A 27,945-nucleotide genomic window follows, 5' to 3' on the forward strand; every position below is an offset into this window, starting at 1 on the left:
TCTAAATATTTATACAAATTTTGTTTATAAAACAAAGAAATTTAAATATATATATATATATATATATATATATATATATATATATTTTCAGGCTCTTTCTTTACAAATCACAATGAGAGAATGCTACATGTACAGCAGCCAACAGTTATTAAAAGAAGGAAATTAAAAACGAGCCCACAAAAGCAACACTCCTATGACACATTTTTGTACGCAGCATGCCACATGTCAATTAAGACTTTAGTACATGACATATCCAGCTAACAATAACATTCACACAATAGCATCCAGAAATACAAATTATGTAGTTATGCAGCAAGTGTGGTACAAATATCAGAAAAAAATATCTATTTAAAAAATTTGCCCTTTGATGTATCTCACACAACTATACTCTCTTATATAAAATGTATGTACTGTAATGTCTATATTTTTTACTTGGAAAAGGTCTTGTATATACTTGTGTTTATCAATCAGCCTGTTTTTATGTAGAAAACCTGAAAGTCGAAACTTGCTGTAGAAATGTTAATTCTGCCTATGTGGAGGCACAGTATCTGTAAAGCATAATTAATCCATTAAAGAAATGCTCATTTAGCATAATATCGTCTGACGAATAATAAAAATTCAACATCCTTGTGAGGACTCCCCTGTTATACCTTGTGAAAAGAAAAAGAGTGTTTTGTTGCAAAAGCAGTTTGTTAAATTGTGAAAACAATTCGGCAGCTATAAAAAAAACAGTGAGCAGTGACAAACCCTCCGTGCGGCCCTCTAGAGGTCAGAAGCAGTATTGCACTTTTGAGACTGTCAGGAAACGCCATGAGGAAATGCCAGACTCAAGTCCATGTGACCTTTAGACTATATGTATCTAAAGAGCTTCACAAAGGTTGTTCTACTACTGTATAAATGTTTTTTGTTTTTGTTTTTTTAACGGCAAAACTGTGTGCACAGAGAAATTAAAGTATTATTTTAAAAGTAAGTCAGTTCTGAACCGCATCAAAAAGATGTGGAATGCTCAGGGTGTAAAACTTAGTTCCTTTGTGAACATCCAAAGGCATGTCTGCGACCAGTTATTTTCTCAGACAGATGGAAGTTAAAATGAAAATCCAAAAGAACACCGACATTACGCAGACATGGAGAGGACTAGCCAATACATCTGAAACTGGCAACCGATTCTAACACACTATTACACAATGTGGAATTGAAAAATACAATATTACACACATTTAACAGCATAGCCACTTGACTGCAGGTCCACCAGTTAGAGCAAGGGTTTTCACAATGAATAGCCAATGTGTGTTTAAGGGTGGTGCACTAATGTGTTTTGGTTCAGATGCTTTACACTATGTGTAGACGCACGATTAAGGTTAGTAGTGCTGTTGAAATCCAAAAAATGAATAGGCTGGTGTTTTAATCCTCTTCCTTTCTTTGCAACAACATTCAAAAGAAAAGTACTTTTTTGCAGCTCTTCTTCTACGGCTAGCTCTTTTGTAAAACTTCTTTCTTTTTACAGTGTAAACTGTCTGAAGAGGAAAAATAATAATTCAAACATTCAAATCAACAAGGACACAGTCTTCCCTTTAGTAGCTACTGTTTCCCGGTATGAAGTGACTTAATGAAAATAGAGAAACATGTTGTTTCCCTTCCTCTGTCCCTGGTCTTTTCTCACTCCGGGGATCTCTGTTACTTGCTTGTGTGCGCTGCACATCCATATGACTCAGCCTTCGAAGGCAGATGGCTTGGGCCAGCATGTTCCGTCTAGATTGCAGCTGTATCCCAGCCATTCCTATGGTTTCCACTGAAACAGTTTCCATTTCTGCCTGTTGGAGACTTACAGCAGTATCTGAGCCACGTAAGGAGAGTGAGTACTTGCTACAGCTGCCAGCAAAGGAAGATCGCCGGATTCAATCCTAGAGAGTAAATATGAAAAATGTGTCATTATACAAGTTATCAAAACCTGTGATAAGACTATCATAAAGATAGCACAAAAAATTGCTTTACAATTATTTGGAATGAGACAGTTATATATTTTAAGGGAAGCAAGCCATTCCGAACTGTACAATTATTTAAAGTTCCATCTGAAACAGAAAGGGGCGTATATGTGTAAATTAAAAAAGCCAAATATAAAATGACAAGATGCAGAGCACTTTACGTTTCTGTTGCTTCATTGTTAGAAAGAGAAATGTGATACTAGTGTTACTGTGTATCTCTGACTGTCACTAGAAGCACAGTTTAGACTGGAACGTCTGAAAGAACAGAACTCTTACCCTAGTACCATTCCCAGTTCCTTCACATGCACTCGCGTCTGGCCCTTTAGGTATTCCGACAGCATTTTACTTTTGAAATATAGCTCCTGGAGTCTGTCTTCAAGGTGCATAATGCACTGAAAAAAGAATGAACAACAGTACAATAAGCATAAGACTAAATGGACAAAGCAAGACAATGTGATGCACTTACACCTTTAGTAAACTGATCTCAAGTGCAAAGGGCTCCTAACAATTTGCAATAACCAAGAAGATGCACATATAGACTTTGCATAATAATATATGAACATACAAATGTTAGGTCATGGTCATGCATAACAACGTAATAACATTCTTACAACTATCTAAACCACTACCCAAATATACCAATAACTAAACAGTAATCTGTTCAACATGCTTCAGAATGTAACATGCCACTGCAGTTTCTCAATGGTTTCACTGGATCATTCACCTTGGACCCTACTGCTCACTGCAATCACAGTTGTTGCACCAGCAGACTGTGCAGATTGTGTTCAGTGTGACCTGACATAATGGGGAAAGGCTGTTGTGTAAAACGCGTTCCCCTTGTCAGTCGATGTGTAAGTGAGGGGGCGTGCATGGAAGAAATAGAAACGTACAAAGTTTGGTGACAGGTTGAGCTTGTAAAGCTGCAGGGTGGACTGCAGGAGGTTGGAGACGAGGCTGGACACAAGGACCTCCTGTCCCAGTTTGTTTTCCGGCATCCGTCTCTGGCTGCTGGCCACCTGTACCGTCCACTTCTCAACGTCTGCGACGATGCAGACAGCCTCTGCAATGGGCTCATCCAAAACTGGGTGCTGAAGAGGAGGACAGCATTCAAGACCAGAGCTGCGATTCCAATCAAAGTCACTTTCCATCTTAGATACAAGTACATCCTGTTTGTACTCTATTTACCGCACTCAGGAGTGAACATGCACTCAGCTAGCAGAAATGCCATTCTGGAATGTCTTAATATATATTCATGTTTAGGCACTTTTATACAGTATTCCAATTTACTAAAAATATATCATTTTATATACAGGTCAAAAGTGTGAAATCACAAGCCTTAAAAATTGGCATCCACCTTATTATATTAAATATATTATATAATCCTGTTTGTATTGCAACACGTTTACAATGTTTATTAATCTAAATAAATATTTAAGATCAAATAACATAATAGTAAATATGTTCTATAAAGCAGACCAGGCATCACTGACATCAATAATCTTGCAATTTGTAAATGGTCTTGCGTATTAAATATCGTAATAACTGAGAGATGCACTTGCCATTTCAATATGCAACAACTAGAGAATAGGTGACTGTTTACCTGTACAGCATGGGACAAATCCGCCATTAAACACTGCTTCAGCTTCTCATCGCTTGCTATTCCATGGAGAACAAAGTCGGTCACATAAGCTGGGCAGTAGCCACCGAACAGGGACCTTCCAAAGTTTGCAATGCTGGGCTTGCAGAAGTTGGCTTCAACTAGTTTAGACCTACAGCATAAAAGAAGCAGTCATTAAAAAAACATGTCCGAAAGAAAAGCAGTGTTCATTTAACCACACAAATGATGAACTGCATTTGCTTTTTCTTTATTTTATAAATACTTTTGCAGCACTCGCATGTATCCTAGCATACAAAGCACCTGTTAGCGCGCTTCAGGAACTCGATAATTTACTATTTCCAGATTCCCTGCTTTCACTTTATTGACTGGTGCTGATGCTTTTCTACTTCGACACAGTGTTTGATCTGGTACACTTAAAATCACGTGTGTCAAAAGATGCCCTTTTCACAGGGAGACCATTCGTGCAAAGGTAACTTAATCATGCAAGTTGTATTATTCAAAAATCACTGATGTGGCATGTGGGCCAACTAGTAAAAAAAAACAAAAAAAAACAGAACAATAAATAAATCAATTTTTGTAAGATATGCTGTTACGTATCATATAGTAGGCATTAAAACACACTACTGTCGTTAGATTTTTTTGACAGGCAAAACATATCCACTCTAGATGGCGTACACTTCTAAACAGCGGCATTCCATATACGAAAAAAGTAACATTTAAAATTTAACATTATAAAAATGTCTTTAAATGCTCTATAGTGACTACTATACAATCAGGTTCTCCCCATTTAAAGTGCTACTGCTTTATAACAAAGCTGCTAGTTTTACAAGTGGCTGCTCAGTGTAGTATTTCAATAGCCACCAAAGCTTGATTAAAACAAGCTGGGCTGCCTTTCACTGGTATAATTTATGATCCTCATTGGGAATGGCTTTGTGTTAAACTACAAGCTCAGAACATTGGTCAGCTTAGAATCAACCTAAAGAAATAGGTTGTAATCCAACCTCTTTAGTATAGAGTATCTTCTTATTCTGCATCACACACACACACACACACACACACACACACACACACACACACACACACACACACACACACAGTATATTTCTACATGTATCTTAACTCTCATACCCTGGAAAAGGTATCTCCACTTCATCCAGCCATTCTTCCTGTTCCTCTCCATAGCAGCTGCTGTCATGTCTCGGCAGGTCGTGGCCTGTGTCTTCACTGTCACTGTCCCCTAGCGCACTATCAGAGCTCTCATTCCTTGGGATGTCCCACTCGGAGAGTGGGGTAACCTTCTTCAAATCCAACTGGTCCCCTTGGGGGACAGTAACAGAGATTACGATCCCTTTGTCCTGCTCAGCAGAACAAGTTTGACAAAAGCTCTGATTTCTTACGTCCATTGCACTGCAACTACACCGACTGGTAGGGAGTTCATTTTGCCCTTGGCTTCCAGTGAAACCAGTTTCCGAGCAATCCAAGTGCACTTTGTTTTTTTGTTCAGGACCACTTGGTTCTTTCAGTTGTGACACGTCATCGATAGTCCTGGTTTCGACCGGATTATCATCCATAAAATACTCGTCGAACATGTCTATGCACCCTTCATGGGGAGGGTCCCACTCAGGGAGTTTGCTGGCAACACGAAGTAGCGTTTCTTTAGCCTCGTTGGTTTTGTTTGTTTGGTCCTCGGACAGTTTCTTTGTTTCAGGTGTCTTCAGCTCAGCGCTGCTCTCCTTCTCCTTCAGCTGCTTTTTGTGCTTTTTAATTTGCTCCTCTACTTTTTGCCTCCTGATTTCTGTGTCGGAGTCTGGTGACATTGAATCTCCAATCAGAAAAGTCACTTTGGTAGAAGGCTGCTCGTCATCAGATGGAAAAGTAGATGGCAGATGCTTACCTGGTGGAATCTTTTCCAAGGGGATTCCTGAAGACCGTAACACCTTGATAGACATGCTACCGGCCTCAGCTGTCTCATCGCCACCCCTGGCTTCTACATCTGTCTTGAGCCCAGCTGGCAGCGCCAAGCCCTGGTCCCTCAAGGATGATCCTACGCACACTACCGTCTCCATTTTCGTTTCCAGACAACAGCTAGCCATCTTTTTATACGGTTTCATATCGCCGATGTCCTCTGTGCGAATTACTGGCAGCACTCTATTTTCGAGCAGACTTTTATTCATCAGAGATCTGACAGCATTGTTAGAACCCTTTTGGCTGCATTCGTTCTCTTGGCTTGGGTTATCAGAAGCCACACTCCCTTGCGTTGGATGTGTGTTGCTTTGGCAACTGTTTTCTGAGCTGCAGTCTTCCCCTTTTGTCCCTTGGGGTCCAAGGCCACTTCTGTGCTTATGCATAGTTACAAGTACATAATCCGAGTCCTCCACCTCTCCTTTCTGCAGGGATGTTGTAATGAGAGTCCCAGGCATTACTATTGCTTCATCTTCCCCATTCTCAATCAGATGGTTCTCTTGGAGCTCTGAGCACCGAATAAAATAGGTGAGGAAGTAAAGCAATCGCTGAACTAGGTCTTGTTTTTTCCCAACAACCACAGTTCTCGATAGTCTGACAGGTGAGCCAATAGCACCGTACAAATCACCTATAACCGGAATGAAAAAAACAGTACAATCACACTGTGTAATTTACAACTGTTAATCATGATATTAAAAGGGTGAAATAAACCACTAATTTACCCTGAATATACTGATTGAGCTTCTTGTCCCCCTGAATGTGTCAATTCAAGAAGTTCCTGACTTAATAAGCAAAAACAAAATAACAATTGAACTTTTCTAAAGCATTCACCTGGATATCCACTAGAGGGCAGCAGTGACCTGCCAAACCTACACATCAGGCTTTACATCTTGACATCTGACATTTTTTACATATAAGAATAAAATATACTGATACTTAAACCTAAAATACAAACATTTGAATTTCTTGGGACCCAGTTAGCTCTGTTTTAGGCTCCTACTACTGTATCTGTCTCTGGTTAGTTTGAATCTTGAACTCTTATGGGAAGGTACACTTGCTGTTATTATGTTATCTGATGCTGTCTTGCTTACCCAGCTGTGCCCATAGTGGGTTATATGGGTGTGTCTTCGCCAGCATGTCCACGCTCTGTGAGGAGCGTTTCTCCAGAAAGATTCTAATGAGAGGCTGTCCATTTGGCATGACGGTGGGGACCCAGGCCAGGTGGTTGGTAAGTACTGCTGTGAGCAGCGCTGGCAGGAACCTGAGAACGGAAATAAAACGTTAACTAATTAAGATCTGACGGTGAATTAGGGAGGGAGCACTACAACATGGTTCTGTAGAAATTACACCTATGGGATTTCTAGGAACAGAAAAGCACACACGCTACTCAACTGGTTCTTGGTTGTCTGTTCCATCAGGAAAGCAAACTCGCTCATGAACTGGCGACAGAGCTGGTTCTTCTCCGGGGTTCCTGAGATCATGGTGAGCCACACTGGGTCTGCAATCCGTGGCATGGTGTACAGGTTACAGATGGTCAGCCTGCACACAAACATCAATGTAATTGTATCTTACAACACAGTGCATAGGGAGCAGTTTGCTGACAGAAACACAGGAGAGAGACTCTTCAAGGGTACTTTTTTCCTAAATTACAATGATAGTGTTGGAAAAAGAGGCATTCAAAAAAAAAAAAAAAAGAGAGCCATTTTGATTGGTCTTATCTGCTCGCCACATTCAAATACAAAATCTCACAAAGGGTCGACCAACAAGCAGATTGTCAGTTGCCTTTAGTTAAGTAACACGCCTTGAGCACTTGCTCTCTAAAATGAATATCTGGTCTTCCAGTAAGCAGTTGTTTGGCTTCATCAATCTGATTTCTAATTAGGAAACCCCATTCTCTGGCATTCATGCTTTCAAATACAGTATACAGCTCTCAAACACAGAAAGAATGAAACAAAGCATTGCTTTCATATCACATTGTACATCTCTGCAACACTTTTAGGAGTCTGCTTGAAACCCATTAATATATCTATCTACAGCAAATGGTTATTATGCTAATAACACAAGTCACCTTATAGCTTGATGTGCCTATATTGCTCTGTACTGCACTTTTCTAAACATCAGTCTCTTTAAATGAAAAAACAAACCACAGCCGTGTAGTTCCAATGTGGATTTGAGTTTGACGTTATATTTAGCCATGGTGAGATATTAAAAACATGTGGATGTTCCGAGGAGATGGATTCCATCTCGTGGCTCTGACAGTATTTACTATTCTGGTAGCCCTGGCACTGTCTAGAACTGATAGTGTTTCCTCTGAGACAGATCAGGTTCCCATTGGCAGGCCGCCAGTAGGCATGTGACTGCAGCAAAGGGAACCCTTCACCGCAAACATGTGAGCAGTGGCACAGAAACTCAGGAGCAGAAACACAGCCTCTTCCACACGTCTCAGGAACAGAAACACAGCCTCTTCCACACGTCTCAGCGACCTACCAGCCCTTCAGCGTGCATCACAGCAAAAGCTGCACAGCTCGCAAAAACAAACTGGGCTTTCTGTTTACCTATTAGAGGAAAAACACACTGATAAAAGTGTGTGCCCAGTGTCGACAGCCTCAGGCATTTAAACCTGATATTATATTTACTCAAACTGCAGGCTGAATTATTGTCTATTCATGCATTTTGCTAGTGAACACGCTTATTATTTTCCACTGCTCTTTTCAGTGCCATGTGGTTGTTGCTGATAAATGTTCAAAATATCTTCAGCATACATATTTCTGTTAATGCGACACCTGTTACTCCTTCTCAGAATCTAAACCTCTAATGAGCAGAGGGATTTGGATGAGTCCCTCCTTAATTATATATGTATAAAAAAGACACTTACCTAAATTCATTCAGAGCATCCACAATCCTGTTGTAGGCCAAAGCCCTCTGGCTTGCATCAGTTGATCGTCTGCTCATTTTCATAGCCTTAAATAAAATCAGGGTCAGAGTCAGGTGCTAAGTGCTTGATCTGATAAAACACATTGTACTGTAGCGTTAAGGCAAAAGAAAAGAAAACATGTTGCTTAGACCACGACATCTTGACAGCGCAGGTCAAACTGGATAAAAAAAAAAGAAGCCAGGTCAATAAATGACTGCAGTTAAGAGAAACTGTGTGGAAGTAGGCTGATATCTTCTAACCATGACTGCCAAAAAACCCCCAAGACACCGGACAATGTTAAAAGGTACATATAGCAGCTGTAACACTAATTTGTATGCGATGTGTGTAGGGCAGGAAGGCACCCGCTTATCTAACGATATAAAAAGCTATTCAGCAGCAGCAGGTATACAGCAGCACAGGCAGACCCTGCTTTATTATTTATACTTTCCTCCAGCTCACAGCAGTGCAGTCTGATCTCTTAGCACTGGAAGGGAGAATGACTGGAATGCAGGCAGCTGATACCAGGGGACAACTAATCAGAAACCTCACCCGAGGTCTGTCTGTCTCTCTTTCTTTCTTTCTTTTTTTCTTTCTTTCTTTCTTTCTTTCTTTCTTTCTTTCTTTCTTTCTTTCTTTCTTTCTTTCTTTCTTTCTTTCTCTCGCAGGAGGATTGTGGGAAGAGCTTGCAGGGAGGCGGGTGTTTTTTTGCTACCATTTTTTGCAATATACTATAATTATTTGTTCATCGTTTAGTTTGCTTATATATCTTTGTTTCGTTTGTTTTGGTTTGCATTGTACTGCTCACTGAGTAGTGTTGTGTGTGTGTGTGTGTGTGTGTGTGTGTGTGTGTGTGTGTGTGTGTAGATCCTGTTATGGGATCTCACTCTGGAGGGTTGGGGGCTCTCAGCCGCCGACACGGGGTCAGCTGCTTGCTGGATACCAGCGTGTCGGTGGAGGAGTGCCTGCTGGCAGTAGGAGAGGTAGTCGGCTATGAAAACATCGTGTCGGCTTCCCACATGAATAAAATATTTGTTATCTTTTTAAAAGAGGTATCACTGGTCAATCAACTGGTGGAGGAAGGATTTTCAGTGAAAGGAGATTTTATTCAAGTGCCCCCCTAGTAACCCCTGTTACCCAGGTTATTATGTCTAACGTGCCGCTGTTTTTAAAAAATGAGATCTTGGCGAATGAACTTGCCCGGTCTGGCAAGCTGGTGTCCCCGATTAAAAACATTCCCTTAGCTTGTAAAAATGCCAATGTTAAGCAAGTCCTGTCTTTTCGGAGACAGGCGTATTTACTGCTGAATAACCCAGGGCAGGTGATTGATGTAGCTTGGAGCTTCAGTGTGGAGGGTACGGACTGTGTTGTATTTGTCAGCTCCGACACAATGCAGTGCTTTAACTGTGGGGAACAGGGACACCAAAGGAAAGCCTGTCCGAAAAAAAATAGAAATGAGGAAAGGCAGGAGAAGGGTACTGATGACAGGGAGGAGGCTGGGGATGTTGGGGGTGAGCGGGAGGATGAGTCAGCTCCCCCGTTGCAGCGGCAGCCGGAGTCTGCAGAGACCAGGGAGCCCCCGAATCGAATGGAGCCGCCGACACCACAGCCGAGGCTGAAGATTACTGAGAATGACGAGTCATATGTCATGGTAACTAAAAAAAAACTAAAAAAAGTGAAAAATAAAGAACCCGCAGATCTGCCTAACAGCGAACAGGGAATGCAGCACAGCCCCGGGTCTGTGCTGGAGGGGCACCTGCAGTCTCAGGCAGGGGTGTCTGTCCCTCCTGATATGAAGGAAGAGGGGAGCGGCAAGGTGACGGGCTCAAAAACCGGCACTGTGCAGTGCTCTTCTCTCTCTGAACCCCAGCAAGCGGAGGCAGAGGCAGAAGCAGTGGTGACGGCCTTGGCTGTGCTGGGAGGAGAAGAGGAGATTGGGGCGGTGGAGGTGGAGAGAGCTTCGGAGGAACGGACAGTCGTGGACGGCGGAGCAGACAGCGAGGATGGGGCAGAGGAAATGGAGGGGGAGCTCTCGGACTCCTCGCTTATCTCTGACAAGAGAGTTCTTCTGATGCGGGAGACACTGGTTGCGGCCAGCACTCCTGTATCTCCCCACTGATGAAGGGGGACAGGGGCTGGTCACCACTGCCAGCAGGGTAGAAACCTTCAGACTGCAGGCGGTTCAGAGGCTCCTGTATGCTGGGGAGGAGGCTCATTGGAAGAGGCTGGCTTGTTTTTTGCTCAGCAGAGTAGGGGGGCTGGGGATAGGCAAACACCTGTTTTTAATTGAGAGTACTGGATTAGCTAAAATAGGTCTCCCTTGTTTTTACTTGAGTGTTTTAGATGCCTGGAGGGCAGTGAGGGTGGAGAGAGATGAGGGGTCTCTGACAGGCAGGGTCCTGTTGGAGGAACCCCTATTCTTCAATCCGCTCTTCCCTGTGCGTTTCTTACAGTCAATGACGTTCTGTGCCGGTTTTGTGACAGCAGGAGTGACCAGGCTGAGCCATTTGATCAACCTTGACCTCTCCTGCTGGTTGACTGCTACACAGCTGGCTGGGCGGCTGGGCTGGCACTCTGAGAGGCTGGGAGAGAAAATGGTTAGTGAACTGAGAATCTCTCTCTCCCCCGAGCTCAGGGAGGCTGGCACAGGGCAGAGACAAGACTTCATCTTTCCAGGGTTGCTGGTGTGTCCAGCAGTAGGTGAAGGAGAGGGGGATGGAAGGAATGAGGGAACTTTCTACTCAACTTTAACACAGTTAAAGACTTAACTCTTCACACAACAGGGATTAAGAAAATCTACCAGTTGTGTTTGAAGATATCACATTTTCACCAGTTGAGGGGGTTGGTAGATTCAAGATGGAGGGCATGTCTGGAGGTAGAGGAGGGGCACAGGCCAATATGGAGGGTGCTATATAAACTGCCTCTCATTAACAGAGCGGGGGACCTGCAGTGGAGGATCCTGCACTGTATTGTGTCCACTGGCAGGTTTCTCCACAGTGTTGATTCCAGTAATAGCTCAGAGTGCAGGAGCTCCTGCAGGGCCTGGGTGAGGAGTTCAATAAACAGCTTTTTATCTTTGGGGTTCCCTACAGTTTTAAAAAGAGAAACAGGTGTGTTTTAATTAATTTTATAATGGGTCAGGCAAAACTAGCCATTTTAAAGTCCAGAAAGAACAAGATTTCTGGGACTGGGCTGACTGATGCCGTGCTGCAGTTCAGGGTGTTGGTGGTCAGCCGGATAAGAGTGGACTTTGAATTTTTTAAACTAAATAATAACCTGGTGGACTTCCAGGAGAGGTGGTGTGTGGGAGATGCCTTGCGTGATGTGAGTGAGGAGGGGGAGCTCCAGTTTTTGTTCTAATTTTAATTTTCTTTTTATTTATTTTTTGTTTGTTTTACAGTGTTTTTATGAATTTTGGCTTTAATCTGTTTTTAACAGAAAGAAAACACTGTGTTTTTCATTGATTTTTTTTTTATGATCCTTTTATTCGTTTTTAAGGAGAACATGATGTATTTTAGGATTTTGTATTTCTGCTGAGGCAGTAGGAATCTTAATTTTTGTTGTGTTTTACTTTTATTGAATTTTAATGGATTTTATTTGGAATGTTTAAATAAAGTCTGCGAAGGCTAGTTTCTGTTTTGTATTCAGCTTCCAGTTCATTTGCGTTTGTCAATATAAAAGCAGACCTGGCGTACAGGTTTAAAAATAACTCAGACGACAGACCACGCAGTCGTTTGTTATTTTCTGACTTACAATTTTTTGGATAATAAACAGATCTGAAGTATTAGTAGTAGGGTGTTTGAGTTCGAAGCCTTTTTAACCTTTCTTTCTTTCTTTGAAAGCTTAGAAAACTTAACATTTCCCAGCGACTCTGATCTTGTATTATATATTTATTGTACAGGAGTAATCTAAATTGCTTAATTCCTGTCATTCCGTGATACTAGCATGTAAAGTTTTAAACAGCATTTGGAATATAAACTAATTGCAGAAGACTAATTCTCTCTCTCTCTCTCTCTCTCTCTCTCTCTCTCTCTCTCTCTCTCTCTCTCTCTCTCTCTCTCTCTCTCAAGGGAGGTCATTTCAAAAACACAAAAACCCAATGCGGGAGTATTACCTGTTCGATTGCACTTTTGAGTTTGTTCAAGTGGCTTTCAAACAGCGGGAAGTGAGAGAAGAAGAAGTCGTGAAACTTGATGTTCTCCTCTTCGTCTTGCGACAGCAGAAAAATGACGCCGATTGCAATTTTCTTTTTCCTCATGGCTCCAAGATTTGGACCACCACTGTCATCAGACATGTTGAAACTCTCTTCCACTGACCTGGATATAATGTACAAACACGCTATGCTCTTGAATGGGAATGAACATGAATCCTAATCCTCAGGCATCAATTCCCAAGAGCCAATCAGGTTCTTGGAATCCAAGAACTCTCTCAATGATTCTACAAAAGTGCTAATCATAGCAGAAACAAGTCACGCTTAAACAGGGTGTCACAAGGCTACAATATTAACATGTTTTTCCATAGAAGTGTTAGAAAGGTCACTTTTCACTTTCACACTGAACCTTTACATGTACTTCTGCTTCTTTTCAGCTCAAACACTTTCTGTGAAGTTTCCATGCAGCGCTTCCTAATTCTCGACATCAATGTACATTTATTCAGAATCCGATCTACATTACACTAAATTCCAAGAAGAAGAAAAAAAATAATCAGCTGACTGATGTGCTGTGAACTAGTAATGTTATCAGGCTTCTTGCATATTTCTCAAATAAGCAACAATCTATGAGCAATAAATCTGTGTCATTCAGAGAATCTGACCACACATATTCTGCCATTTGACTTTACAGTCTGAATAAATGCTACACCAGACATTAAACCAACGGTAACTGGATAGTAAATCTTAATGAAGATGAAGCATTTCCCCTACCATCTTGGGAAAACCCCATTTTCTAGGCTGGTGGTCTGACTGCGAAGCCAGCGCCTCTGATAACTGCTGGCACAGCTGCTAGTGAGAGAAGACCCGGGCGATGGGAATGGGGTAATCAGCAGGCTGCTTAAAGATGCTGTAAAAATATAAAGAAAAAAGTGGTTACAACAAAAACTAGAAGACAGCTTGGAAGCCCTGCCACAGTGCCGTGTCCTGACACGCCTCCCTTGGAAGGACAGCAAGGAGGGGGGAGCTTCCTATCAGTTCAGTTTATGATATTTGTATATATTTAAACACAACATGGAAACTGGGGTCTATGGCTCTGCCAAAAGATCACCTTCCATTCTCAGATCTATTCCAGGGTGTTCGGATGAGCATCTAGCACCCTGTAGCGTAGCATACCAACACCCTATCGCAAGCATTCTCAGATCTATTCCAGGGTGTTCGGATGAGCATCTAGCACCCTGTAGCATAGCATACCAACACCCTATCGCAAGCATTCTCAGGACAGGTATGTCTCAGTGACGTGCGTCCAAAGTGTTTTTCTTGATGTGCTGCGTGTAGAATACAACTAAAAGTGTGGCACCTTCAACCCTTTCACTCTCCTCTCATCAAACCACTTAACACTTAGGCATCCCCTGAAGGCCCTCCCAACCTGTCTGAAAGCCTGTGCATTAGGCGCACTCACCAACGTAATTGGAGTCTAAATACAGCACAGTGTGTAACACTGTTTTAACGCTCAGTGTTACCCTGGGCAATCAGGCATCTTGTGCTGACTTGTGCCTTACATCCCAGCCAGCATGCCAGTATATACTGCATGATGCTACATCCTCGTCCTATGCCCATGTTCAATACAGAATACAAATACAGTGTTCATTTTAATCACCCAGGGGTTACTCCAGTTCCCCAGGATGGGCTTTATGAAGAAAAAAACACATATGGTAGGATTCCAACACCATGACGTGTACAGTCCATATAAGAAGTGGGGTTTAGAGAAGCGAATTCATTACACCTTCCACTTCTAAAGCGAAAGGGAAATGAGTCCAGATCATAACCCTCCCACACCATTCAGCACATTCACCTCTGCTTCACAAAGGCAGGGGGGCTGTTCAGGTCAGGTGTAAGGTGTGCTTCCAGCTGTCACGGCACTTTGCTAGCCCCTAATATCACTGTCCTTCACCAGTACGATAGTACAGCATGTATATATTGCGTGGTTCCATTACCAGATCTGGCTATTCCACCTTCTCTGTCTTCATGTTGGCCTCCTCCCGGCATGTCCATTGGGTTACTGTGGCCTGCAGGGAAGATTGATCACAAGTTATTTCGAGAGAACTCCATCTGACAACCACATCAAACCGAGGTATCACAAACGGGAAAAAAAAAAGTGACATTGTTCTCCCACCACCGTGCCAAACAAACCAATTCGATTACACTGAACTAAACAAAATCACCAGGTTTAGATGTAAATGATTGCAATCACTACCAATCAAACATCTCCAACAAATAATGAAAACGCTACATAGCTGCAGAAATAAGTTCCTTTTCCTTTACTAAATTCAAACTGGCTGGGGAGCAAGTGATTTAGTTAAGACTTAAGTTTAATTTCCCAGCCATATGTTGCTAACTAAGAGTCTAGGGACTTGCTTTAAAACTTCAGTTCCATTTCATTGCATTTATTGCAAACACAGTTAAATATTCCAGTCTTTTAAAAAGTAGAGAATCAACTGTATCATTGCAAATGGATTACAGGATGATTCCAGTTTGCATAAGAATAGTAGGTGCCTACTACTCTTAATTTTTGCTTCAGGTGATTTTTGTTCTGCTGAAACACATAGGGGGACATTCCCAAAGCTACTGAAGTAACACAACTTGAAATAAACAACCCAGTAATTGAATTCAAGGGCTCTGGTGTATTTTTCAGCTGTTTATTTAGAGTTTTGCAACATTAGAAAAAAAACGTTTCTCTCCTTGCTGAGTAAAACTGTGCTAATGACACTGAAAAATAAGGCTTGGTAAATCTCTCCCATGCAGTATTTTACACACTGCTAGAATTATAATATGTTTCAGCAGCACAGCCAGAAAAAAGTCTTAAAATAATAATAATAATAATAATAATAATAATAATAATAATAATAATAATAATAATAATAATAATAATAATAACAAGTAGAAGCGGAGAATACAATGTCAAACATTAGCCTAGTTTCTCATTTCCACAGCAGAGTCACATGCTACAGCAGAAACGCGGATGGTGCATGCAGAGACACACACACACACACACACAAACACTGCACACGTCACATGGCATGTTGCAAACCTGAAAAGAAAGAGGCGCTCTTGATCAAACGGAGCGGGCCCTGCTCTGAGAACGCCCGCCTGGGGCTGCAAAGCTGAGAGAAACCTACACGGCAAAACGTAAAATAAGACATAAAATAAGGATTAGTGAAGCAGAGGGGGAGAGAGGAGAACGGGCGCAAGAACCAAGTTATATCCCAGCAAAAACAGAACTTAATACTGTAGAAGCAGCAAAGGAACAGTATGGATGGCTGGGAGAGATTGTTTCAAGGGGATTAATATATATATATATATATATATATATATATATATATATATATATATATATATATATATATATATATATTATTATTAAACTTAGGTTCGCAATAAAAGAGAAAACAAATAGCAGCAAGGGTAGAAAGTAACTACAGTACTGCTGTATGCATTGCATGTGGTTATAATAAATATGGGATGCTATTATCGATCCTTCATGTAGGAGCTGGAACAACACAGGACCATACAGTAGGAAGGTTTTTAAGCATTAGTAGTGCCTGGTTGGTATTTAATGATTTTATTAATTATTACTCTTCCAGCAGCTCTTTGCAGAAAGATAGACCTCTATGTATGTCTGCAGGGACAACGATGTGGGCATCAATCAAGCTAAGGAGTTCCAAGTCAAAGTTCTAAGTTAACAAATTGAGCAATCCAAGGTTCCCACTGGAAAGTCAATCCAAAATTGCACCTCTCCTTTAGAAGATATTTACGTATGTAATATTAAAAAAATAAAATAGGTTAGCATTTTTGTTTTGATGTTGAAAATCTGAAAACTTTACCTATATTTCCTAAAAGGCTATTCATCCCACTGTTGTGATCTGGCTTCAATGTGTTTGAGTCTTGGTTGATGAACTCCAGGCTGTCTTGCAATCTAAAAATTGAGCAAATACGTTTAGTCACTGATTTCATCTTGAGATAAAAGAGTAAAAGGAAAATGATGACACAGGTGCATTAACAGAAAGTGCAGTTACAGGGTCCATTTTTGACTAAATTAAAAAAGTCACCCCTTATCATTACAATACAGTGGAAAATCTGTTCCAGTGTGTTTAACTGTTGAAAATCAACTTAGGAGCCTGCAATGATCTCAACACGTACTGCACATGTTTCTGTACCATTAAAAAAATAAAAAAAACAAGGCTGCCCTACATGTGATAGTCATTTATAGCCACCTACAAATACAAAGTGGTCATTTTTACTATAAAAACACGTGTATTATTAATTGCGATGAATATGAAAGAGAAAGAACTCATGACTCACGTGTTGAGGCTGCCGTAAACACTGCTTCCAGTGCGGGCTGTAAACACTTTGCTGAGCATGAGCTGAGGAGGGGAGCTGCAGAGACATTGTAAAATAAGCAAGTCATTAGGAGCGACTTCAGTTTATCTTGCACTCTACTTTTAAACAGTAGCAATCTGATGTCTTCATTACGAGACCTTTAAAAGCAATCTCACCGGATCTGGTGGATCTTCAGAGTGGATCCTTTGTAACTCATTGCAACAGACCCAAACATCATTTCGCCCAGCATGTTGGCATCTGATGAACAGCGAGAACCCTGGGAGGGAAGCATGACATTAGACAGGAACTAAATACAAGTCAGTGTGAGCATTCTCCACACTGTAGAGTGGCAGGAAAGAAAACTCAAACAGCGCATTCCCATTCTGCCTCAATCATATCCAACAGGAATAAACTTCTCTGTTTAACAAACCTTTTTTTTTTTTGTCTGTGTGTTTTATGTCCCCTGGAAAAGTTCAGAAAAAGGGAGTTCTTCTGTACACGTGAGTTTGTATCCACGGCCGTCACTAGCTATGAGGATACCAAGGTAGTGTCCTCGGTTGTTTTTTTGCATCATCAAAGCTCCTTCATTTTCTCTGTTGGTTTTGCAGTGTAACATAGATTTGGAGGTCGAATAATAAATACCAAGACGTCATATAAATATTGCTAGCTGTAGATGGAAGCCTAAGCTTGATGTCGGTAAAATGTCAGCTCTGGTATGGTCCTGTTTGCATCTTTTCACAGTGTACGGCTATGGACAAAGTTTTGCATCACCCAATAGAATTAACTAATTCTGCATCCTAAAGTCAAATGAAACCTGCTGAATAATGTTACATTAACACATTGAATTACATACTTTTTTGTAGTTTTCCCATATACTTAACGAAAAACTGACAAAAAAAATATACTACCATTATGGCTTCCAGTAGACTTTTTCCAATGTAGTCTCTTTGATTACATTGTTATATAAAATATTATCTCAATAATAATATAAGATAATATTTATAAGATAATTATGTCTCAATCCTAAAATTCTAAGTAACGCAAAACATTTGGCCATGGCTGTAAAAAAATTAATAAATCTCCTTGCTGGTTTTGCAGGCTGCCACCAGCAATTGGTGTCAGCTCTCCCATATTCACCTGGTACTTGTGGCCCTGCTCTTTGGAATCTGAGGCAGTGGAGGAGGAGGAGGAGCTGTCCAGCGAGCTGGAGCTACCTCCAACTGGTCTCAGCTGGCAACACTTCCCAAACACCTTCACCTGGGCGTCGCTGCACAGCTTCTGCAAAGTGATGGAAACCTCTGTAATTAGTTCAGCATTACACAGATGGGATCATTGGTAATACTGCCAATGCTAACAAGCAGTAAAGAAGAGATTTTAAGTCATCGATTAGCCTTAATGATCTACAAGGATTTTGGTTATGATTTTGGTTTAAACACGTGTAATCAAAATGAATAAATTACAAAATCATGACAGATTTTATTTTTGTTTTGTAGAATGTATTATTGTTATTATTACTAGCAGTACAGTCAAAATACCTACCTGCCTAAAAAGGTTATTGCACTATATGCTTTATTTGCTGTGGAATGTCAAATCACATCTAAGTGACTATGTGGAATTCGTGCAATGCTTTGCCTCAGTAATGGCTCTCAAACAAATGTGTTTCCATGCCCTCATAGAGTACACAGTGACTGGAACATGTGAATGAGAATCATATGACTTCCACTGGAACTTGTGAGCTGGAATCTCTCTCTCTCTCTCTCTCTCTCTCTCTCTCTCTCTCTCAACAATGTCTCTAGAAAAGCAGCCTGTCATGTGATAAAAACCACACTGAACACACAGTTCTTAGCACTTCCACTTCAATACTGAAGATCAATCTGTCAGACTTCTACCCACAACATACTGTATTGTACACAGAGCTGTTATTCTGATACATTACTGCTTTGTACTAGATAGATCAAATGATTTATTGCATTTTCTTTACTGTACATGTTATCATTTTCTCAATCCCAACGTTTCTACCTCGCTTCCTAAAAAAAAGCCTGCATTATGAATAGATTAATGAGAGTGAGAATGCACATCAGAATACAAGTATGTATTAGAATTCTAGTTCATCTATTTTATTGTATCCAATTGCTATTACTCCTTACCGAAACCGGTGTTTCTTCTGTCGTCTTCTTCTTTGCATTGGAGTCAAAGAGAACATTTCTCCCTCGTCTCTCACAGTCCTGATACACAATCAACCTGATCTGGCTCGGGTCAAACTTTGGAGAAGTCCAGCTAAGAAAACAAAAGAGGATTTCTTGTAATGCTTACAACATGCAGAGCCCTGTGTTGCTTTTAACCCTACAGTAGGCCAGCTGGTATGGCACTGCTGTACAGAATATACATCGTAAATGTGGTGCAAGTTGTGTATCTGACAAGCTTTCTGGTGTAACGGCACCAGTTCTGATGATCTTTCACTGTATTTTGACCTCAAGTATATAGTACAGCAACACTTTCCTGATCCCAAATAATCAAAATTATCTACTGAAAACTCAATGAAAAAAAAAATGAAAAGAATTCTAAAGAATGTGAAAGATCTTCTGGGATTAGGAGTTTACCAATATGTAAAGGTCTATTTTTGAAAGCCTCACAAAAGACTTTTGCAGCTCACAGACAGAGTGAAGTCCTGTTTATCGGAAGGCCCTGTTTATTGGAAGGGATTCTGGGTGTTGACAGGAGTGCGGGGTACAGTAAAGTCAGGATCCCAGACCATGTCTAACGTTTCAGTGCACAAACACACACACAAGCACATTTCATCGCTCATAAACATTTTGAATAATCGGTTAACTGCTAGCACACACAAACTGCATGACTTTTTTTTACGTTAAACTAAAGCGAAGATTCCTAGAAAGTGAACTTGAATGGGATACACTGACTGGAAACATTGGTGGCATTTGAGACATATGGTTCTCCAAGGTTAAATTAATGAATCCCTACCATTTTAATCCAGTCATGTTTCAAACGTGCAGTTCCTCTAAGGTCGTGTGCACATTGGGTTTGTTACACTCAGTCTCAGATCAGTCCCCTAGGTTTAAAACAATGCACCAGTCTGCTTGCTGTGCACACATATCCAGAAGAAAATGTACTGAGTTTGCCTGGGTGTGCAATGGAGTTCTTTTTTGGTTCATTTGCATCTATTTTCCAAAGATCTAGTTCTTTCAGGCATATTCCCAGTGCAGCAGAAATATGACATACAGTACAGAAAGAATGCATGGACATTGCTTCACAGTATTTCATTTGAAACACAGCAACAGACTCACCCATCCCTATGCTCAGTTTAAAAGGTGTTATTCACAGTGCAAACAATGCCAACACCCCTGGGATTTGGGAGTTTCAAATTGGTACCAGTACGGTTAGTAATATTAGTTGTGTGCTTATGCAAAATTGCTACTGTAGCAAGGTTATTTAGCATGCATGTCATGATACCTTTCCAAGTGCAAGACTGACACACATTCCGCAATTTTGTGCCTGTATTGTGTGTTGGTTAAATTCAAAACAATGCCTCACTGTTTCAATAAAGGTCATGGTAGTAATAAAACATCTAAGACCGTTTCCGTTAACTTCAGCAGTTCCCCTGCTGTCACACACCCTGCTATCCAGAGTTACACCATTTAGTAAACATGCACAGTGCTGTACAGCCCGCTCATGCAAGGAAACAGCACTGCCTTGTAACATAGGGCATGGAACCTGCTGGTCTGGACACCAATAATACTGTGATGTACATGTTGCACCCCTATTTCCCAGTGAATATTGCAATGCTTTACACACCCAACAGAACAATCATAACTGGAGCGCTCTTTAAGTACTGTACTCCATCAAAGGAAGCAGGAGGGCAATAAACAAGGGGATTGTGTTCAACAGCATGACTGTGAGCCCCAGCCAGAAATTGCTTAAAGACTGATCACTTACAAGCTATTTTTGCATTATAAATATTTATAGTTTCTCCTAGTTTGCCTTTGCATGCCAACTTTGTAGCTCTGTCAGTTATAAAAAAGGGGGTTAACTCAGGATACTAAACCAGACCTTGCTGTGTTTTAATGAATACACCTTACAGTGACAGTAAAAGTCCTTTCAGAAATGTCTTCTTTTCTGCGAGTACCATTTTGTAGTCATTGCCTATACAATCAAGTCTATTCACTGCCGCCTGGTAGAACACTAAGATCACTTTTTCAATGCACAGGTAGGGAAATAAATTCAAAACTATACCACAACTTGAACTGCTGTGATTTAATTGCTGCAGTGTATAGAAAACGATGAAGCATTGAAAATACAGTTTGCACAACTCTAATATCATACTCAAGTTCAAACAGGACCGACATGTTCACCCATTCAGCTCAATCAAAGACAAATAATGAACAAAATCAAAGAGATGAAGGGTGGTTGTTTGTTTTTTCATGGGGAAATCAATGATAGTAAAATACAATACTCTGTTTAACCTCAGACAAGACAACAATCCAAGGCATGGAATGAGACATGGAATGTGCTGTATGAGGATCTGGAAATAGCTTGTGTAACAGAACACCTCTTCTGATTTTAAACGCAGCCTATTTATTTAAACAAAAAAACAAGGCACAAATCAACAACCTTATGGAAATACACTGGGTACCTGGGCATCTCTGTCCTGCTGCCAGTCCTTTCCAAATCTCCCCCAAGCCACTATGCCCGCTTTCTCGCTCCAACACCAGCTAATAATAGCTCTGAACTAAATTCATCCAAAAACATGAGACTGTCAGGTGACATCCAGAAAGCACTGGACGGAACTCAGACGAAAGGCTTGCCATGTCGCTGTAATCCAGTGAAATAAACACAATCTCCACAGTCTCAGAATCTGCACAAATGAAGCATTCTCCTTGACTGCACAGCACGTGCACACAAGTATTACACACAAGCCAGCAAAGAGGGGACAAAGAAGAATGACCGTCCTTTTTTTCCTTCTAATAATTGTTACTGATTCTTCAAGAGCTGCCCCTCCATCTAATTCTGATTTTAATGCTATGAAGCATTCAATGCCAGAACAGTCTAATCATGCTTTCTTCTCAGCGAAATCCAATACTCAATTCAACCTCCTGGCCACAGCCCCCATATCAACTGCGTCTGTGCACTGTACACCCCTGCTCCAAATTTGTCAAGCGTAAGGACAGATAAATGCTGGGAGTAGCAAAGCTACCTCCCCCTGCGAAAAAAAAAAAAAATCTCCAACATTCCTTGAAGCTCCAGGGTGCCTGTGATGTGTGCTGCTGACAAGCAGGGCTAGGCAAGTAGAAAAGCATGCACTAACAGCCATCATGTGACCTGTAACAGTCACTGCCAGAGGTCTGCCCTGAAAGCTGGCAGCAAATCCTTGGTACAGCAGCCTCCTCCCCCACACCCTGCTCTTTCTCCTCAACTTTCACAGCCTCAGTTTAGAAATAACATTTCACTTATTTACTCACTGAAAACATAACAGTCCTCACTGATGTTTTAAAGCCATGAATACTGGTGCACTTTTTCTAGAAAAATAAACAATGTTGACAGCGATGACGTGCAATATGCAGCTGGCTGACACATAGATAATGACTCAGTGGTATAGGCTACCATACAGAAGATAAACAAATTCTGTAAAAAGTCAAGGGGCGGTATCCTTAGCTCAAGACTCTGCCCATGAACTACTCACATTACTGTACTCAGCATGGTGTGTGGAGCCATTTTAATTGCTGAAAAGTGTTTATAGATGAGAAAGTCTTGTGCATTTAAAAAGAAGTGATGCTTCAACATAATAATAATAATAATAATAATAATAATAATAATAATAATAATAATAACAATAGGTAAAGACACAAATCTGTTGTGTGTGGGACCAGCCAATGCCACCTTAATAAAAAAAATCAGTTCAAAGTTAAGTTCTTTATTTTTTATTATTATTCAACTTGAGTTTGACCCAGCAGTTCTAAGAACTCTCTATGCTACTCGAAATAGCCGAGTGGAACACGCTGACAGGCCTGGCTGCACATTAGACTGACGAGTAACAGCTCACTACAGTGCAAATGCAGAAATAACCCTGCTGAAACCAGATTACAGAAGCAGCCACAGCATAGTTGAAAGCATGAAAGCCATGCAGGGATCTAAAAAGAAACTCTACTCTGCAACTTGTAAAATATATGTTAAATAAATAAATATATATCAACCAAATGAGTACAAAATGGTCTGTATCACTGATACAGCAAAACAGTTAGTGATCTCAACAGAGGCAATGGAACTTGACTGAGAGAATCATAGAATGCAGCTACTGCAATATGTAGACAACAACCTTTTTTTTTTATTGTTATTTATTTATTACATTTATTTTATGGTTTAGCCACTTGTGAGGTCAGGTCTTGGCTAACACGCAAAATGAATCTGATAGACTAGGAATGATGTCACAGAGGTTATAACCTAACAAGCACTATGGCACGTTAAATATAGTGTCACTGTTAAGCAAGAGGGAGAGAAGACGGTTTAGAAAAGGTCACCCACTGTGCATTAAAAAAAAAAAAAATTAGGAACTAAGAAACTTGGCTGCAGTACAGACCCTAACCTCTCCCCAACCTCCTTAATAATACATTTAATATGCATCTAATGATACCCCCCTTAACTAGAGTCTGATCTCACAGCCAAAGCAAAGCATCTAGACATGGTGATAATCACGCCTAGACCCATGTCATAAGACAGCGATGACAGCCAAGCAAATATGAGACGAGGTAGTCTCCAGTATTATATGTAATAGCCAACTTCACTGTCGTGCAAACAGGCTCGCAGACCACTCGTTTGCACTGTTTTCAACCATGGACGCCACAGCGAATACAAATACACTCGTCCTGCCACGGGTTGTCATGTGGAGATATAGAAGATATTTGGATTTATTTCAGTTAACCTTGATGGTATTCATGAGGATAGCCCTTGGTTTGGTTCTTTAGATGGAGCTTAATAGGGAGAAGCATTAGCATGATATGTCTGTGTGTGTGTGTTGTATCATGGGTTCCAGTATAACTAGAAATTTGGAAGAGGGGGTGAGTTAGATAAAGCTCTGCCTGGCTGGAAGAAATACTGACTTATAGTTAAGGGTTTTAGTGGAGAGCTACCCAAGGTTCAAAAAATCTAATTCTTTGACCTTGTTTTTTAGCACGAGCTGCATTTACACCACATTTCAAAGACATTATGATAGGTAATGGTGCACTCTAACAAAACATTTAGCTAGAGTTTAATTTATTCTATTTTTTTTTTTTTTAAATATGTTTGTTGTAAAATAATGATCTTCCACACACATACACAAAAAGGTGAACAGCTAACGCCAATAGACAACAATGTAGTTACTGCTGACAGTGATTGTTCAAGCCAGTTCTGCCATGTAAAATATGGCAAGACTTGAATAAGTGCCAAATAATTAACTAGACTGTGTTTGCGAGTGTTTTGATCTTTTTTTTTTTTTTACACACCTGTCTGTAAGGTAAGCTGTCTTGAAACCCAGCTGTGCACTGCTAAGAAGTGTTGTTGTTGCTTTAACCATTAACAAAAACTGCTTGAACTTGGTTATTTGATGTGCAAACTGCTTTTTTATTTCATGCCTTTGCCTGACAGTTATTTGGATGTTTTGCTCTTAAGTAAATGATGTATAAAACTATAGTTGCAAAACTATGGTTTTAGAAATGCTTGTCACGTGAAATAAATGTGGCAATGCCAAACTCCAGAGTGCTTCCTTTTGTCAAACTGGTGCAGGCAGAAGCAGGTCTCGCATTACAGGAATTAAAAGGAGTCATATTTTGAAACATACTAAATTTAGTAAATCAATTAATCATTTTCTTCCGAAAGTCAGATCTATTTTTGAGCAATGGACAAGGAAGTGGGATTTTCTTTCATTAGCATAAAAAGGGATGGTCCCAGACAGCATTGCCATGTCTTCAGAAGACTGCTTTCAGGTTCAGTAATAGATCAGAGCAGTCTTCTGATCTACTGTGAGTCTTTAATGATGCATTGGTCCAGATTAGGCTTTTGTTAAAGGGGGGTGTTTCACAACTGACTTTTTATCCAGTAAGGTGCAGTTGCTTCCCCTCTACTGTAATTAGATGTATTTTCCCACAGCCCCTCAATACTCTCCCATACGGTTTAGTTTTCAAGTATCACGTAACTGGGGAAATGCAGTCTTCTTCGATCTCTTTTATACTAGAGATTCAAAGAAACTCTTCTCTGTAAAGCAGCCATGCACGTCTGCACTAACGTGGGCACATGTTCTCCCACTAGTGTTATTAACCTCCACAGATGACTTCAACAATGGTTAGGAAATGACAAAGTTGGTTTAAGTTATTCTTATGATGTTTATTCTGTCAACATTGTTTTTGGAAAGTTAGTGTAGATCCAATTCTTCCTATATATGACAAATGGTAAAATGACAAAAAAATGGGGTATTCAATGTCTAAATTCATAACTGTATTAAAGTTGCATTTAGGATACCAGTTCAGATGCTTTTGGGAATGTTTAAGGCTTTACTAGAAATAGTAGGTCACTAGAACTTTTTATGATCAGGTCTGGTACTCATTTTTTGTTTACCTCTTGTCGTATATGTGGCATACTGTAAAACTGTTAATTTTATTACATAATTAGGTTAAATAAAAACATTGTAATTGCAACTCTAAAAAAAGTGGAACAAACAATACATGTTCAGAAACTAGTTCAGAATAAAGTACATGAACCAGCTAATTACAGCATGAGCAGAAATAACCATTTTCAAACTATCAAAATCCAATCTTTTTTTTTTAATTTATTGTCTTTCTTTTACAAACAAGCATACACACTTCACCTTAGGTGTGCATATACATGACAATGCAGATCAGTGTGAAGACAACAACTGAACAGATAGCCAGGGGTAAGAAGGGCTGTGACTTTTTATCTTTTCATTTCGAATGCTATGTAACCTATTCCATTTAAACACTAAAGCGGATTTTTATGCTTGCTTAGTGTGGGTGGGTTACTTGTATGTCTGTACATCAGTCATCGTCCCCCCCTCCCTCTGTAAAATATCCGAACATGACACTGACGAGCTTCAGCTTTTCTACGTCATGTTGTTAATTTAAAAACAGTAAACAGGTGCAGCATTGCCGTTATAGAAAAGGACAGGCACTGGCGCAACCCAGAGCAGTCTGGGACCTAGTGATTTTATATATATATATAGATATATATCTCCTTTGTTCACACTTATTTCATCCATAGGTGCTGCTGCATGCATGGTCTATGCTCAGATAGCCATAAAAAAATAAAATACAGACGACTACTGCCTGCAGCCAATGAAAACATGTTGGCCATGAAGACTAATTTAACTTTTTTTGTTGTTTTGTTTTTCAGAAACATGCACAAACTACTAAAATAGTTACTAAACACACTATTTAAAAAAAAAAATAAAAAAAAAATGAATAAGCCCATACAGTACATGCAGCCAGGGAAGTCCTCAGGTAGGAAACCCTGCAGAAAATATGGTCAAGTAGTGCACAGGTTACACTTCAAGACTGTGGTCAAGGCAACGGTAGCCTTGTGATTGTGGGAATTATGAATAAAATGATTGGATTGCTGCATCCAATTAAAGTCTATTATCTGAATATCGGCAATAAAATACAAATGTACATAACAAATTTTAATACTGTATTTTTGAACAACGAACTTGAAGTGTTTACCACGTCACGTCTTTCCCATTCGGCAAATTGTAATGGATATTTAACAACCTATAACACGGTAATATTAACATGTTATACAAACATGTATTCTCATGCCGATTTACAAAGAAGATAAAATAAAAATGAAACCGTAATTAACAAAAAAAAAAAAAAAAAAAAGGTGCTAGCAGCCATGGAAATGTTAAATTACTGGTATTACAGTGGGTGGACAGGATATGACCAATACTGTCATGAAAGAAAGCATGCAAGTTAGTCACGTTGTGGGTTTGCTGGATTCCCACTATACCAACAACAGCTTCCTCATAAAAAGGCACTTTACAATCCGCTATTTGTTCTAAGATTGTATGAAACGCTTAAACTTGCATACCCATTAATTTCGTGTAAAAAACGCTTTTTAAATTTTGTCCCACAGAAGAAAGGTAAGAAACAGTGCCTGACCTTGGAATACTTAAATAAAAACAACATTTTATTGAATGACTGTAATATGCTGATCGCGATATGGTTTTACTCCACAATGTGCCACCTAACGAACACATACCTATAAAAAGCAAGATAAGCAGATACAACGTGAGTCAACATAAGGATATGCACAGCTTTCACGATTCTAAAAACCTCATCCTGCGATCATTTTCTACCAGCATGAAAAGACTGCAATATACATACAGTACGTGCTTTTTGAATTATATAACGCATTGCAAATTAGACTTTCAATTCACGTCCTCTATATTTACTAGTCATAAACAATATGACTATCTTGCATGCTACCACCTTATCCAAACACGTTGATGCCAAAATAAAAGTAAACTTGCAACGTATCGATTAAAACAATTGCCAGTGTCTATTCAAAATCAGCTAGACACAGGAAAATTGTGTATTATATCTATATATCCATCTACACACACAAACTAAAACCATGATAACGTGTTACACTATTTCAAGAGAGACAAACTGCGACAGTGTCAAATCGTATCACTTTATTAACCACCTACCTGCACGTCTGATCGTCTTTGGTGCTCTTCGCAGGCGGCGAAAAACCACATTTTTTATTTAAAAGTTTTTGGAACAGCGTTGGAGGCATTTTGTACCAAAAAAAAAAAAAAAAAATTAAAAAAAAAAAAATCTTTGGTACAAAAATTCTCACATCAATGCAGACGCACACCTAGTTCCTCGAATCTAACTCCATTTGTGTCAGAGTCATATGACAGGCATTAGTCACGCAAACTGCC

The 27,945-nt window shown here is 40.1% G+C and overlaps 1 protein-coding gene across 4 annotated transcripts; it reads right to left on the reverse strand.

The window, feature by feature from the left end:
• Positions 1 to 64: 64 nt before the first annotated feature.
• Positions 65 to 27,901, reverse strand: fnip1 (folliculin interacting protein 1). Of its 4 annotated transcripts, none has more exons than XM_041265735.1 (18): positions 27,709 to 27,901; positions 19,148 to 19,277; positions 18,138 to 18,278; positions 17,177 to 17,277; positions 16,983 to 17,057; positions 16,505 to 16,596; positions 15,712 to 15,795; positions 14,618 to 14,689; positions 13,395 to 13,530; positions 12,588 to 12,789; positions 8,438 to 8,523; positions 6,955 to 7,101; positions 6,654 to 6,823; positions 4,729 to 6,190; positions 3,583 to 3,751; positions 2,873 to 3,070; positions 2,259 to 2,374; positions 65 to 1,901 (listed from the first exon to the last, which is right to left on the reverse strand). In XM_041265735.1, the coding sequence occupies exons 1-18, from the start codon at positions 27,795 to 27,797 to the stop codon at positions 1,823 to 1,825; spliced, it is 3,549 nt and encodes a 1,182-aa protein (XP_041121669.1). In that variant the 5' UTR covers positions 27,798 to 27,901; the 3' UTR covers positions 65 to 1,822. The 4 variants fall into 4 exon arrangements, with proteins under 4 accessions (XP_041121669.1, XP_041121670.1, XP_041121671.1 ...); XM_041265736.1 differs by lacking the exon at positions 27,709 to 27,901 and adding an exon at positions 21,649 to 22,376; XM_041265737.1 differs by lacking the exon at positions 15,712 to 15,795.
• Positions 27,902 to 27,945: the final 44 nt, after the last annotated feature.

This window comes from Polyodon spathula, chromosome 12 (assembly GCF_017654505.1).
Source record: "Polyodon spathula isolate WHYD16114869_AA chromosome 12, ASM1765450v1, whole genome shotgun sequence".
Classification (NCBI taxonomy): domain Eukaryota; kingdom Metazoa; phylum Chordata; class Actinopteri; order Acipenseriformes; family Polyodontidae; genus Polyodon; species Polyodon spathula.

Excerpts from the sequence above, each read along its gene's own strand:
- fnip1 (XM_041265735.1), bottom strand. The coding sequence starts at position 27,797 with ATGCCTCCAACGCTGTTCCAAAAACTTTTAAATAAAAAATGTGGTTTT. Across the intron at positions 14,690-15,711 it reads GAGCGCCTCTTTCTTTTCAG|GCCACAGTAACCCAATGGAC; the intron begins GTTTGCAACATG and ends TCTTCCCTGCAG. Across the intron at positions 6,191-6,653 it reads CCCACTATGGGCACAGCTGG|GTGATTTGTACGGTGCTATT; the intron begins GTAAGCAAGACA and ends TTCCGGTTATAG.